We start from the raw sequence: 12,743 nt of genomic DNA on the forward strand, positions 1-12,743 counted from the left end.
TCCCGCAGCCTCTCCCGTAGGACACGAGAAGGACCCCTCATCATGGCGAACAAGCAGTGGCCGAGCACACACACACATTCTCTGAGGGAAGCGGTGGACGGTCCTCCCCTTGTGTGACTGAGCTCACATACCCGCCGGGGCTAAAACCCGTGGCATGCATGAAGCCGGATGACGGAGGGCCGATGCTACCGATGCTAGGCCCGGAATGTGAGGCCCTCGCGGACGGGCCGCAGAGGAGGGGAGCATGGGGCGCGGCTTGCATGGACCCAGCATGTTTCTAGCATGGCCATGGGAAGCAGCAGCAGAAGCAACAGCAGAAGGAAGAGTTTCTTTCTTTTTGGTGACCTGATGAGTGTTTCCCTCAGAGTCGAGTTTCCCCCCCTGCTATTAACGATTCTCTTCTGCATAAGAGAGGATCACTTGGCAAATCCAGGTGGCTGGTCGTGGGGATACGAATGAGGCCACAGGCTAAGGCTCCATGTATTGGATGGGCGACCAATCCATACGGCTCACTCTCCGCTCGAGGCCGTCAGTCTCGCTCGAGTTGAGTCGCAGTGTGATATATCACGGGGCAAATACGACGCAGGTTGCGCGCCGGTCCTCGTCACCATCTCGCGAGCTACATAGTTAGCGAGCGAGCGAGAGATGGACACAGAGTAGTGCATCTGCCGCTGCGCAGCGCATCGCAGCGCTGCACATATTCTCTGACTCGCCCGATTTCCTTGAGCCGGCCGCGCATGAACTCAAGGGTTGCACCACACCACATGTACGCCGGGCTAGACCTCGTGTGTGCCAATGGTGGGAAAAGGACACAGAAGCTGTCAAGAGGCAAGACATCACGGCAGATGGGTGAGCGGGCATATAGCCTAGACCGTGCATGATCCATAAGATCCATTTCGTGTGCTATTGCAGCAGGGCATCGAGTGGTCTCGGAGCGGAAGGAGGATCACGCTGCCTGGGCGAGTTCCATAGCGGAAGACCCCGTCCTACCTTGGCTCGTTTGTGGCGGTGATGGTGATTTGCAAAGTTGAATGCATATGCACTCATGGATGGTTCAAGTCATGGAAGTGCGGATGGTGGATTAGGGAGGTTGGCTGAGGCCAGACGCCATTGGCTGGGCTGCAACGTGACGAGAGGACCAGAGGCTGGCGGTGCCACAGGCCAATGGGGGCTCTTGAATAGACGCCCGCGGGGGATCTCCGCCGAGGCCTCTTTAGCGGCCTCGAGCCTGTGATTGGTCCATTGTTTCTCACCAATGGCGCCCCCCGCTCGCTGGGTCACCCAGCACCCGACGGCATCCACGATGCACGCACTTCCCGCCCACTTTTTGTGCTAGCTAACCGCCGACGCTTGGGGAGGAGGAGATGTGATGGGCGAGACTGCGAACTCGGTATCTCCTTGCCCCGGGCCTGTCATTGGCCGGCCAGGTAATCTCTGTGAAATTTTTCCTTGTTTTGGTCTATGTCTTGTATTTTTTTGCTTATGCTTATTCCTAAGGCAACTAGAGGCAAGTAGGTTCGCAGAGGGAAGTCGCAATGCGATGGCCACTCTGCCGGGCCGCCTTATAAACAGGACCAACACCCTCAGCCCCCAAACCCTTCTCTTCTTTTCTTCTCTTCAGCAAGTCCCATTCAACCTCAAATCCGTTTTTTGTTTACCCCCCCGTTTGTTTGTTTTTGTTACGTCCCCGTAGAGCTGGTCTCTATCTGATTCTTAATCTTCAGTTTGTCTCCTCAAAGCCTGACAACCTGCGCCGCCCTTCGTCCCTCCTCCGGCACCTACAACTCGCGCGTCCTCCAAAGTTGCTGGCCAGCTTAGAGACAAACCAAAGAACCATCTTTTATGCTTTATTTGTTCGAATTATCAGCTCCTTCCATAATATTCTAATAACAGAAATCACGGATTTCACTTGCTCGCCCGACAAGCGCTACCTACCAACGATTGCGTTCGCGATCAGGTACAATAGTCAGCAGCATCGACCACCCAAACAACACAACTGGATTTCGGTGAAAACCTAGCCATCATGTCGGCTATTCAGCTCTCGTTTTCCCTCCGGGTTTCTTCCGGTGTCAAGACGGTCCATCTCCTGGGCTCCTGGGACGGCTACGTTGGCCAGCTCCCTCTCTCCAAGGACAAGTCCTCGTCCAAGTCGGGCTCCTGGAAGGGAACCTTCCGTTTCCAGAACTCAACTCTTGAGCCCGGCCAGAGATATTGGTACTACTACATCATCGACGGTTACCACATCGCCCACAACCCCAGCGTCGAGTCTATTGTCGAGCCCACCACCGGCCGCGAGCTCAACGTGCTTGATGTATCTCTGGATCCCGCCAAGTCTTCCTCGCATCGCTCTTCCTCCTCCAAGTCGTCTTCCAAGTCATCTTCCAAGTCGTCCTCTTCTTCCAAGTCGTCCTCTTCTTCCAAGTCTTCGTCCAAGTCTTCGTCGCACAAGTCATCATCGTCTAGCAGCAAGAGCTCCTCTCGCCACTCGTCCAAGGACAAGGAGTCTCGTTCCCACCGCCGCTCTAGACTCTCGGTTGACATTCCCAAGGGACGGCCTCTGCCGCTCTCTGACATTCAGGCGCCCAAGCCCATGTCTCCGCACGCGACCAAGCACATTCTGGAAGCCGACTACTACGAAAATGAAGCCCTTGAGGAACTCACTGCCCGCTTTGGAAGCACCAACATCGAGGAAGAGTACATCACGGACTTCACCACATCGCCCATCTCCAGCGGCTCATCCCTGTCCTACCGCTCCGACAGCTCCTCACCCAACTCGTCCCTGTCCGGCTACAGCACCCCCGGCTCCGAATGCAGCACTTGCACCTGCGAGCGATACGGCATTACTCGCAAGGGCGAGCGTGTCAAGCTCGACTGCGGCGGAGTCAGATGCGGTGGCTATGCCAATGATGAGAGTTCCGAGTGTTCCAGCGGAAGTGAGTCTGAGGATGAAGAGTACGAGTACGAGTACCAAGCCACCGAGGCCTCACCAGCCAGCTCTCGCCGCCACGGCATCATCGGAAGATGAGCGCCTGGCTGTGTGTCAAACCCTTTGGCAAGAGGCTGAGAGAGTCCTCTGCCGTTCATTCCTTGTTTCGAGCAACCCGTGGTCGCGTCACTGCGCCGGGTTGACTCAACCCATGTTGTTTGTGGTATAATCAGCACAATCCTTCAACTTACGGCCCACGCCCTTGAGCGCGGACGGCACGCCAAGCTGGTCTTGGGCAGAAGCCGACCGCGCCAATGCGTGATGTCCAGCTGGGTCGATGCTGCGACCCCCATTTTCCGGTGGCCATGAAGACTCCTCTCGTGGCCACGCAGGTATAATTTCATTCCCTTTTGTTTGTTGTTGGTTCCCGAGCGAGCAGGGAGGCTTATCCTCCCGGGACCAACGTGACAAATGCTGAAGGATCTCGTCCGCCCTGAGGATGAGATACCAGCTCCAGCAGGCCAATGTTTGGATGTAGCTATAGATCTGGCGATTGGAGGATCTTGGCTAGCCATTTTATGAAGTATGAGGTGGATGACGGAAAGGCAGTTCATGAGCTACGATACGATTTATGAAATGACAACTGCCTTTGGATGGATGACGATTGAATCTATCCATGAATGAAAGAGAGTCCTTTGATGAATGTGAATGAGTGATGTGAATATACAGGGACGTAAAGTGTCGTAGACTCGGTGTTTCGGGTTAATGTTGAAACCAACAACTCGTGCGCGTCAAGAGCGTCTAACGAAACAAGACCTGTTAGGGAAGGCGGGGATGGCGGGGTAAATTTAGACCAGACTAATGGGAGCTGTAACACGGACACGGCTGCACACCGTATCTCGATAATCTATCATAATCTGAGCCTCAAGACAACTCTCCTCCAACAAGAGTTTATTTCTTTCAATTGCCAAATATTGAAGCGCAGGGGGACTCGTTCTACTTTTATTAGCGCCTCCGACTCCTCATTCTACTCAAAACAAACTCCCCTCACATCCACCACCGCAACCATGGCCGACGACCAGCTCATCCTCCCCATCATCGACTCCCACATCCACCTCTATCCCTCCTCCGAGGTCGACTCCCTCGCCTGGTGCACCCCAGAGAACCCCCTCAACGGCCAGCGCTCAGTCGACGAGTACCGCGAAGCCACCGCCTCGGCCCCCTCCCTGCTCGGCTTCATCTTTGTCGAGACGGACCGCAAGAATGACCTCGAATCAGGCGCCGCCGACGGCTCCGGCTGGGAAGGTCCCCTGGCTGAGGTCTCGTGGATCAAGCGTGTCGCTCTTGGACAGCCGCGCGATGGAGAGGGTCACTCGGCCGATGATGCGAAGCTTTGTCTGGGTATCGTGCCGTGGGCGCCTCTGCCGAGCGGTGTCGAGGTTATGGAGCGTTACCTTGATCGCGTCAAGGAGGAGGCGGGCGACGCGTGGTCCAAGGTGAAGGGTTTCCGATATTTGGTACAGGACAAGCCGCACGGCACCATGTTGGAGGAGAACTTTATCGAGAGCGTTAAGCTGCTGGGCCGTCGTGGGTTCGTCTTTGATGTTGGTGTTGATCAGCACCGACGGGGCAAGAAGCAACTGGAGGAGCTTGTTGAGTTTGTCGACCGAGTCCATGACGGTGTCCCAGAGGAGGAAAAGGTTACACTGGTGCTAAGTACGTTTTACCCCTTCTACATTGGCACTTTAACTAACCTCACGATAGACCATCTCGGCAAGCCCGACTTCACCGTCATAAACATCACCTCGGACCCGTCCTTCCACGCCTGGCGCACCGCCATGTACACCCTGAGCAAGGATCCCCAGACCTACATCAAGCTCTCGGGCGGCTTCTCCGAGATGCCCGACTCGCTCAAGAACCAGGACCCCAACCACATCTTCGAGGCCACCCTCGGCTGGCTGGGCATCGTCCTCGCCACCTTTGGCCCCAGCCGCATCATGTTTGGAAGCGACTGGCCCGTGTGCACCGTCGGCACTGAAGATGCCTGGCCGCGCTGGCGAAGCGTCGTGGAGCGCATGTGCTGGATGGCCACGTTGGGTGATGAGGAGCGTGCCATGATCTTTGGCGGAACGGCCAAGAAGGCCTACAACCTGTGAGATGCTCTATGAATGGGCTAAACCAGAGTACATGTCGAGAGATGCTGTCGAAAAAGAATGAGGCTCAATGGAATGGCTGGAGTTGAAGCACGTCAAGAATTTAGCAAGGTTCATATTGGATGGTTGAGGCTCATCATGAGATGCAAAGTCACTAGATGAGAGCCTACTCATAGAATGAATGAATATATACCCCATCAATATTACTCGGTTTTCATGCTTTGCCAGTCCAGCCAGCTATCTACACATTCATCCTACTCAGCCAACATCATCAACATGAGAGATACAAAATCAATTGATTCAACAATTACCAATCATTCATATTAACACGCCAACCAGCCTACTACTCCAAGCGCCCATCAGCTATAACAAGCAAAACTCGACAAGCCCAGTAATGCCGTCACGCCTTGCCTCCTAGGAGATCGAGTCTCTCTCAGAAGCATCTTGATATATGCCTTGCAGAAAAAGGACAAAAACTCCCCGTCATACAGTTTGTGTCATAAGTTTCAACTCTCTTTCGTCCACCTTCAACATTTTTGATGATTCGTCATTCTTCACTTGTCCATCCTCCTTTACTCAGCTCCACGTCCTCGGTAGCTGCCCATCTTCTCAATGGAGCTCATGATACCGCTGCGGCCAACACCACCTGGACGGGGAAGACCGCCTGCGCTCTTGGTTCGCTCGTGAGGTGCTCGAAGGCCTGATCCAGGGGCTCGGAGCCCAGAAGCACGGTTGACGCTGCTTCTAAAGTGGTCCGCACTCCGCTTGGGCGTCTTGGCCTCGGGCTGACGGTCGTGCTGTCTCTCGTGAGGCTGGAGAGAGAGATGCGGCGTCTGCTGCGGTTGAGCTTGGGGCTGAGGCTTGGGTGTCTGTCCAACAAAGCTCTGCATGCTCATCATCTCCTCGGCCAGCTGGACCAGCTCGCCCTTCTCGACACGCTCCTGCTCCAGCATACCTCGGAGCTGCTCGTTGTCCTTCTGCACCGTCTGGACCACCGCCTCGAGGCGTTGAACATCTGCGTTGAGCTCCTTGATGGCTGCGCTATCACGCACAGCTTGAGCCTTGCGCTCCTCAACCTCGGCGCTGTCAGGCTCAACCTTGGTCATGGTTGCATCCCGGCCCACGCGGAGACGCTCGTTCTCATCGCTGAGCTCTTCGATGGTGCTCTCAAGCTCACGAACTCGCTTCTCCCATCGAGTCTCGTACGACTTCTTCAGAGCAGTCACCTTGGATTCGTGCTTGCTCTTGTAGAGGGCGTGCAGTTCCCGAGCTACACGCTCGACAGCGAGCTCGACTTCGTGGTTGGACGAGCTCGGGCTCTTGGGCTTCTCGGGTGACGACTTGTCCATATCCTTTCCAGCACGCATACCCGCCATCTTGCTCTCAGCTTCCTGATGCATAATCTCTGCAGCCTCACGTCGCTTTTCACTCTCCTCCAGCTTCTGTTCCAACTCTTCTCGTTCTCTCTGGCTGAGAACAATCTCCTCTTTAACCTTTCGCAGGACATTCTCCATCTCACGTCCACGGTTCTCCCAGCCTTCCTTCTCAACAGCGAGTTGCTCCTTGAGACCTCGTTCCTCACGGAGCTGTTCTAGAGACTCTCCAACACGCTTCTCGGCATCACCAACTGCAGCCTTGAGTGACTGCACCTCGGCCTCCTTTCCACTGAGAGAAGCCTTGAGGGAGCTAATCTCGGACAAGAAGTTCGACTTGAGGGACTCGAGCTCTCTAGGGGTGATACTAGGGACACTGCGAGGAGTTGGCATTGGGGGAATATCAAAGTCGATGAGGTTGGCGAATTGGCGAGCAGGGGTGGCCGCAACGCTAGGGGCTGTTCGGGACGGCGATAGGCCACCCTTGGAGGGTGTCTTTTGAGGAAATCGCATTTGCTCGGTAAAGTCGAGCAGATTGGTAGTGTTTCCAGAGTCTCGCATAGACATGGGTCGTGGCGTCCGGGATGGTGAAGGTTCAGCTCTGGCGCTGGCACGAGGAGTGAGGCCACCAGCATTAGAGAACTTGGTTGAGGTTGGAGTTTGGCCCAGCTTTGCAAACATTGTCAAGTCTGGCACGGCCGAGAAGGTGCTGAATGTGCTGATCATGGTATCATCCGGGCCCACAGACTCGTCCACATCCATCTGTCCAGGGGGGATAATGTTTACAGTGCCAATGGTGGTATCCATCTCGTCGTTGTCTTCCTCCAGCACGCTCTGTTCATCCTCAAAGATCTCAATGGCGCGCTTCAAGCCTTCGTTCTGCCGCACGGCGTCCTCCAAGCTCATTGTTCTCTCGTGCTTCGAACGCGGCGAGTCGATCGGGTTGCTGACCTTAACAGGAAACCGCTTCTCGGGGGACACCTTTCTGGGGCTGCGAGCGCTTGGGGGAAGTCTCTCGGCTTTTCTAGACTCTCTGGCCTCTCGCTGATCGACGAGGATCTTGAGTGGTGAGAGGGTTGCCCCAGAGAGGACACGCGAGTGTCGTGACTTGGAGGAGGAGGGAGGGACGTTCTCTTGATCGGTCAAGATGGCGTCGTTAGCTGCAAAAGGCGAAGCACCTCGCGAAGGGGTGTCGTTATCTGAAGGCACAGAGACGGCTCGCACCTCGTAGCTGTCGTACCGTCTAGCAGTAGCTGGTGTTTGGATGTTGAGCGTCGAGTCCTGAGCTGGCGATAGAGGCGTTTCCATTGTGATGCACGCTGAAAGCAAAAGCAAAAGCAAAAGTCATTCAAGAAAAGGTAGACGCCAGTAGAAAGAGGAGAGAAAACTGCTGGCTTCTTGTTGCTTGTTGCTTGTATTGTTCGAGAAAATGGAGCTCAATCGTGTCTTGGGGGCCTAAGACTAAAGCGAAGTTGTTTACTGGTTGACCTGGCAACAGAGTTGCGGTCTACCACGTGACAAGTCAGCTGACCATAATATCGACCTCCCCTCCTCCATCAGGTACCGTTCGAGTGAGGGTGCATGTCACGATAACACAAGCCGACGGGAGGCTTGCACTCGCAGGTCGGCGTCTTGGAGATGCTTTTGGTGGCGTGTCATCCTGCAGGTGAAACAACCCATCCCATCTCGCAGGTTGGAAAGTGCATCTGTACCACGGACCGGACCGACAGTCAGACAGCCTTTGACGACGGTTAATGTCCAACATCTTTACATACACTTTCATGACATGGCATCACCATCGGAACTCCCGAAGCGTCTGATTACTCACGGGCCATTCATTGCATGCATAAAGGAACTTAGACGTCTTGTTAATTGATGCTTTCAAAAGCCAATTCTGCTGACCAAACTCTCTAATTGTATCAATTCTGTGGTAAATAAAATCAAAACAGCTTTTATTGTCCTTCATAATTCGTTACCTAGTAAATCGACATTCCAGGAAGAAGAAAAACACAGACCGTCTTTGGCGCTATCAATCAGCATCAAAAGAGTCAAGAAGTGAAGAAAGGTTGTGTAAAGTCATAAAGTCGTAAAGAAGTGTCCCCAGCCTCCTCTCCAGGCCCAGACGCCCACCCACAGGGTTGGTCTTGCAAAGGCCGTGGAGAGACATGATGGGTCCGCCCCGAACACATCGTTCCCGCCTGAGGATCATTACAGGCAGTGCTGTCTCATCCCGTACACTCGTGTCGTATCCCGGACTAGTCCGTAGAAAGGGAAGGGAAATGTTGGTTGCAATGGCTCTCTCAAGGAAAATTAAGACCTCCATGCAAAACGTGACTCATCAAGCCATGTACATCCGTGACAGAGCATCTTAAGGTAAACAGAGAATCGGAAGTCGTATCGTGAACTCGTCAGCGTCATCTTTCGGTCCAAAGCGTTTGCCGTTGAGTTTTTTGCGAGAATGCCAGGAAAAAAGAAAAAAGAGCAATGCAGAAAACATGATAAAGAAATAAGTATGAAGGAAGGAATGTATCGTTGCGCCATGTAAACAATCAAAATGGCGCACTTCGATTATCCATTTGGGGAATGCGGTCAGCTCCAATGCAGCCACTTCCCCATTGCCATCGTTGAGCAATATCGGTTCCACTGTGCATCTTGACAGTCATACTATTGCCGCCGCGGGGCACCAACGGCCGACGCAGGTCGTGTCATGGCGTCATAAGCAGGCGCAGGAACTGTTGTCTCCATCATCGTCTTGCGTCGCTTGAGATCGAGGCTGCCCATCGATGGTCCATTACCAGATCTAGACAGATCATCATCGTCGTCACGACCTCGCTTGAGCACGCCAGCACCTCCGTTCATGACAGGAGGCTGGGCATAGCCATTAGGAAGCCCAGACATGTCAGCGGCCGGGGCATAAACGTCGTTGCCGGGAGCACCGTTGGGAGCTCCCCGATCATTACCACCAATGACATTGTAAAGGCTGCTCGACGTCTGCTGGACACGGGGAGGAGTGTTGTATCCAGTGTGCTGGTTGTAGTACGATTGAGCGGGGGCAGTCGTCCTGGGAGTGGCTCGTCCAGATGGAGGAGGGAGGCTGGGGGAACCCGACATCTCTGTTGAGAGGTTGGCATCATTTGTCAAGGCTCCGACACTGGGGGCGGTATAGTTGTAGTTGTTGCGGCTACCGTCGTAAGCGCCGCTGTCATGAGTGTACTCGGCATCATGCTCGTGATCTCCCTCATCCTCATTGGTGTGCTGCTGGGGTGGCTGATCCGACTGGAGCATTCCGTTAGGTGGCTTTGTGTCCTGCTGCTCTGCAGAAGGTTCAGAAGCCGAAGGCCTGCTCGCAGGTGGCGCCATATCATTCTTGGGGTAACTGCTGGTCTGTCCGTAAATGCGGTCCTGGGGGTTTCCTGCCGATGACTGGTAAGGAGACTGGTGCGGCTGCGGGTTATACATGGGGCGAGTGCCATCGTAGGTCTGGTTGCTAGAAGCGTAGTTCTGCATGCTCTGAAGCGAGTTGCCGGGAGGGGTGGTAGCTGGAGTATTGGGCATTGAGCGTGTGTTGTTAAGACCCGTCTCAATGGTCATTGGGTTGGTACCTTGAGCCCCATTCATTCCCTGACCCTGCCAGTTGAAGCTGTCCGAGGCTCCCATGCTCCCCATGACGCTGGATGCGCTCGTTGGTGGGGTGGGGAATGTGTGAGCCCGGTCGAGGGACGGGCGACCCATGGTGTGAGAAGGCAGCTGAGCCTGAGGTCCTGGGAGGGGCATGGGTTGGTGGTGGTTGATCGAAGGCAAGCCGGGGTGGCCTGGGTTTCGCATGCCCTCTTGTTTCCGCCTCTCGGCAGCCGCCATGACCTGCGTGGTCCTGCTCTGGTTCGCAGGGTGGTACAGGAGGGCACCAATGTTATGAACGAATAACGGGTAGAGCAGTTCTGTGATCTTCTCCTTGTTGGCAAAGTCCAGGGCACGGTCGTAAGGAATCCTATCAGTGTTAGTAGATGAACCAATGTCTCATGCATTGAGGGAAAATGACATACCAGACACCCTTCAAGTGCATTGGTCCGATTTTGACGACGTGTCGAACCTTTTCACTCTTCAAGATACCGTCTCGTCGACCTCGGGTCATGCCAGCCACATTCAGAAGCTTCGTACCGTTGATCATATGATTGTCTGTGGCCTCTGAGTTAGCTTGCCAATGCATTCTACACAAATACGAGAGCTCTCACCTTCTCTCCGGGCGACGCAAATGCCCCTGGCCTCAACCTGGAAGCACAGGCTACCCTCATCTTCCCAAAGCGTGGCAGTAACACGAGGCTTCATTCCGGGTGGGGGCTGTTGGCCTGTCGTATCAAACCCTGTGTACTGGTTCTGCATAGGGTTCTGGTTTCCAGCTCCCGGCAGAGGTAGCACGTTCTGGGGTGCCATTGGGTTCGATACTGTGGGCTGGGCAGGCGGGGGTGAGGTCAATCCGTTAGCAGCATAAGGATAGTGGCTGTATGAGGGGGTTGAGTATGCAGCAGCGTGGCCGGGGGGAAGCAACGGCGGTTGTTGTTGCGTATAGTGGCTCATGCCACCAGAAGTCACGGTCTGAGGCGCAGGGGCCTGACCTCCAGACATATGCTGAGAGTAGTACATTTCAGGTGCGCCTTGCCCGTTCATCGCGTCGTAGCTAGGGATTGTGGTTGAAGGACCTGTAATGGCGTTGATGGGCAGAGTTGGGGACGGAGTCTTGGGACCGTGGGAAGAGGCGACCGAAGTGTAGGATGACTGCGAACCCGAGTGGGAACCGATCGAGGAGCCGATCGAAGAGGCAATGGAGCTGACCCGAGGCGACGAAGTACCCGAGTAGGCCTGACCCGGCGGTGGAAGCGGGAGCGATGGCAATCTATCGCCGCTCATATAGGCAGGACGATGCTGGGTGGCTTGGAGGTTGTAACAGGGCACGTCGGACGAACCCCGGGCCTTGCCTTCTGAGATGGACTGCGAATCCAGTTTTCCGGTGTTCCCTTGGTTCAAGACGGGGGACGGATGTGAGCCGACCTCTAGGAAAGGTCTGTATCGTGTATAGATATGTTGCGCGGGTGAAGTATGTTGCGCGGAGCAAGACAACAGCGGCGGAGGTGGTGCAGAGCAGAGAGTCGTAGTCGAAGCAAGAGAATCCAGAAGCGAGGAAGAAGAGGAGCACGGGCGCTGCGGTACTTAGTTACTTTTCTTCCGCGAGCCTCAAAAAGAAAAAAGGTGGAAGGCAAGGAAAGAAAAAAAAATGAGGAGGTCGGTGGAGTCGTGAAGACGAAAGGAAAGAGGACGAAAAGAGAGCACCCTCCTCTGGGGAAGGTTTTCTTTTTGGCGGCGGTGGTGCTGGTGGTCTTGGTGGTGAGAGGAGCAAGAGGAGGAGAAGAGGCAGGCCTGGTACGTACCTCAGAGTCCCAGTCCCAGTCCCAGTCCCCCGTCCGGCCTCTCTTCTCAGAGGAGAGGAGAGGTGAGGTCGGTAGGTAGGTACTGTACCTGCGGTACAGTAGGTACAGTACGTGCCCACGGGAGGAGTGAGATGGAAAGTCGACGGGTCCCGCAATTGAAGTCGCAGGGAACGACTGGGTAGACCAGGGTGAGGCTAGCCTGGACAGGGTCGGGATGGGGGAGTGGGGGAGTATGGGAGGAGGGCGTGTGTGCGTGGGCACTGTGAAGGTGGATGTGGACGTGGATGTGGATGGGGACGAGGACGTGGCAGCTGGCGGGAGGGGTGATGAGAGAATGCCTGCCCGCCTCCCAGTTTGAAGAGCGAGTGAGTGATGCAAGTGTCAGTACTTACCTGGGTTGGGTTGGGTTGAGTTGTCTTTTGTTCTGTAAACGAGAATGTGAGCGAGTGGTTCACTTAAGAATAAGAGGTCGAGGCCATGCTTGCCAGGGGGGAAAGAGACTGCCTTTTGTAATGCATAGAGTGTGTTTTTTTGAGTTCGTTGCTGAAGAGTCATTAACGGTGTATATGGCCATGCTCTTTGGTGAGGAAAGTTGGTCATATGCCACGGCCACCGAAGCTGCCCCGAGTCTTTCTCTTGCCATGCCCTTTGATATGATGCCAATGATGATTTCGGTGGCTATCTGTCTATGCGCCCCGTTGTCAAGCCCCGGCGCTCGACTGCAGAAGTCGACGGGGACCAGATCTCGTTACTGCTGGCCTGCATCCACCTATGCCTCTCTACCTGTGCAGTACGTCTGGGGCAGACCAGGCAGGCATCTCAGCTTCTGGAAGTTTGATAAACGCGAAACTCTGAAATCTTCCGATAG

At 54.8% G+C, this 12,743-nt stretch overlaps 4 protein-coding genes across 4 annotated transcripts; 2 read left to right on the top strand and 2 right to left on the bottom strand.

Annotated features, from left to right (window-relative positions):
• The first annotated feature begins 1,636 nt into the window (after positions 1-1,636).
• NECHADRAFT_61239 (uncharacterized protein) lies at positions 1,637-3,609 on the top strand. The gene is made up of 2 exons (XM_003050798.1): positions 1,637-2,311; positions 2,471-3,609. Exons 1-2 carry the CDS (start codon positions 2,024-2,026, stop codon positions 3,023-3,025), a joined length of 843 nt encoding a protein of 280 aa, XP_003050844.1. The 5' UTR covers positions 1,637-2,023; the 3' UTR covers positions 3,026-3,609.
• Positions 3,610-3,993: 384 nt separating this feature from the next.
• NECHADRAFT_40718 (uncharacterized protein) lies at positions 3,994-5,082 on the top strand (the record flags this gene model as incomplete). The annotated part of the gene is made up of 2 exons (XM_003050799.1): positions 3,994-4,642; positions 4,691-5,082. The coding sequence occupies 2 exons, from the start codon at positions 3,994-3,996 to the stop codon at positions 5,080-5,082; spliced, it is 1,041 nt and encodes a 346-aa protein (XP_003050845.1).
• A 274-nt stretch (positions 5,083-5,356) lies between these two features.
• NECHADRAFT_61241 (uncharacterized protein) lies at positions 5,357-7,860 on the bottom strand. The gene has a single exon (XM_003051187.1). The coding sequence runs from the start codon at positions 7,758-7,760 to the stop codon at positions 5,652-5,654; it is 2,109 nt and encodes a 702-aa protein (XP_003051233.1). The 5' UTR covers positions 7,761-7,860; the 3' UTR covers positions 5,357-5,651.
• Positions 7,861-9,116: 1,256 nt separating this feature from the next.
• On the bottom strand, positions 9,117-11,093 carry NECHADRAFT_41703 (uncharacterized protein; the record flags this gene model as incomplete). Its single annotated transcript, XM_003051188.1, has 3 exons — positions 9,117-10,440; positions 10,496-10,628; positions 10,685-11,093. 3 exons carry the CDS (start codon positions 11,091-11,093, stop codon positions 9,117-9,119), a joined length of 1,866 nt encoding a protein of 621 aa, XP_003051234.1.
• Between the last annotated feature and the right edge of the window lie 1,650 nt (positions 11,094-12,743).

Source organism: Fusarium vanettenii (genome assembly GCF_000151355.1).
Source record: "Fusarium vanettenii 77-13-4 chromosome 5 genomic scaffold NECHAsca_5_chr5_3_0, whole genome shotgun sequence".
NCBI classification, from domain to species: domain Eukaryota; kingdom Fungi; phylum Ascomycota; class Sordariomycetes; order Hypocreales; family Nectriaceae; genus Fusarium; species Fusarium vanettenii.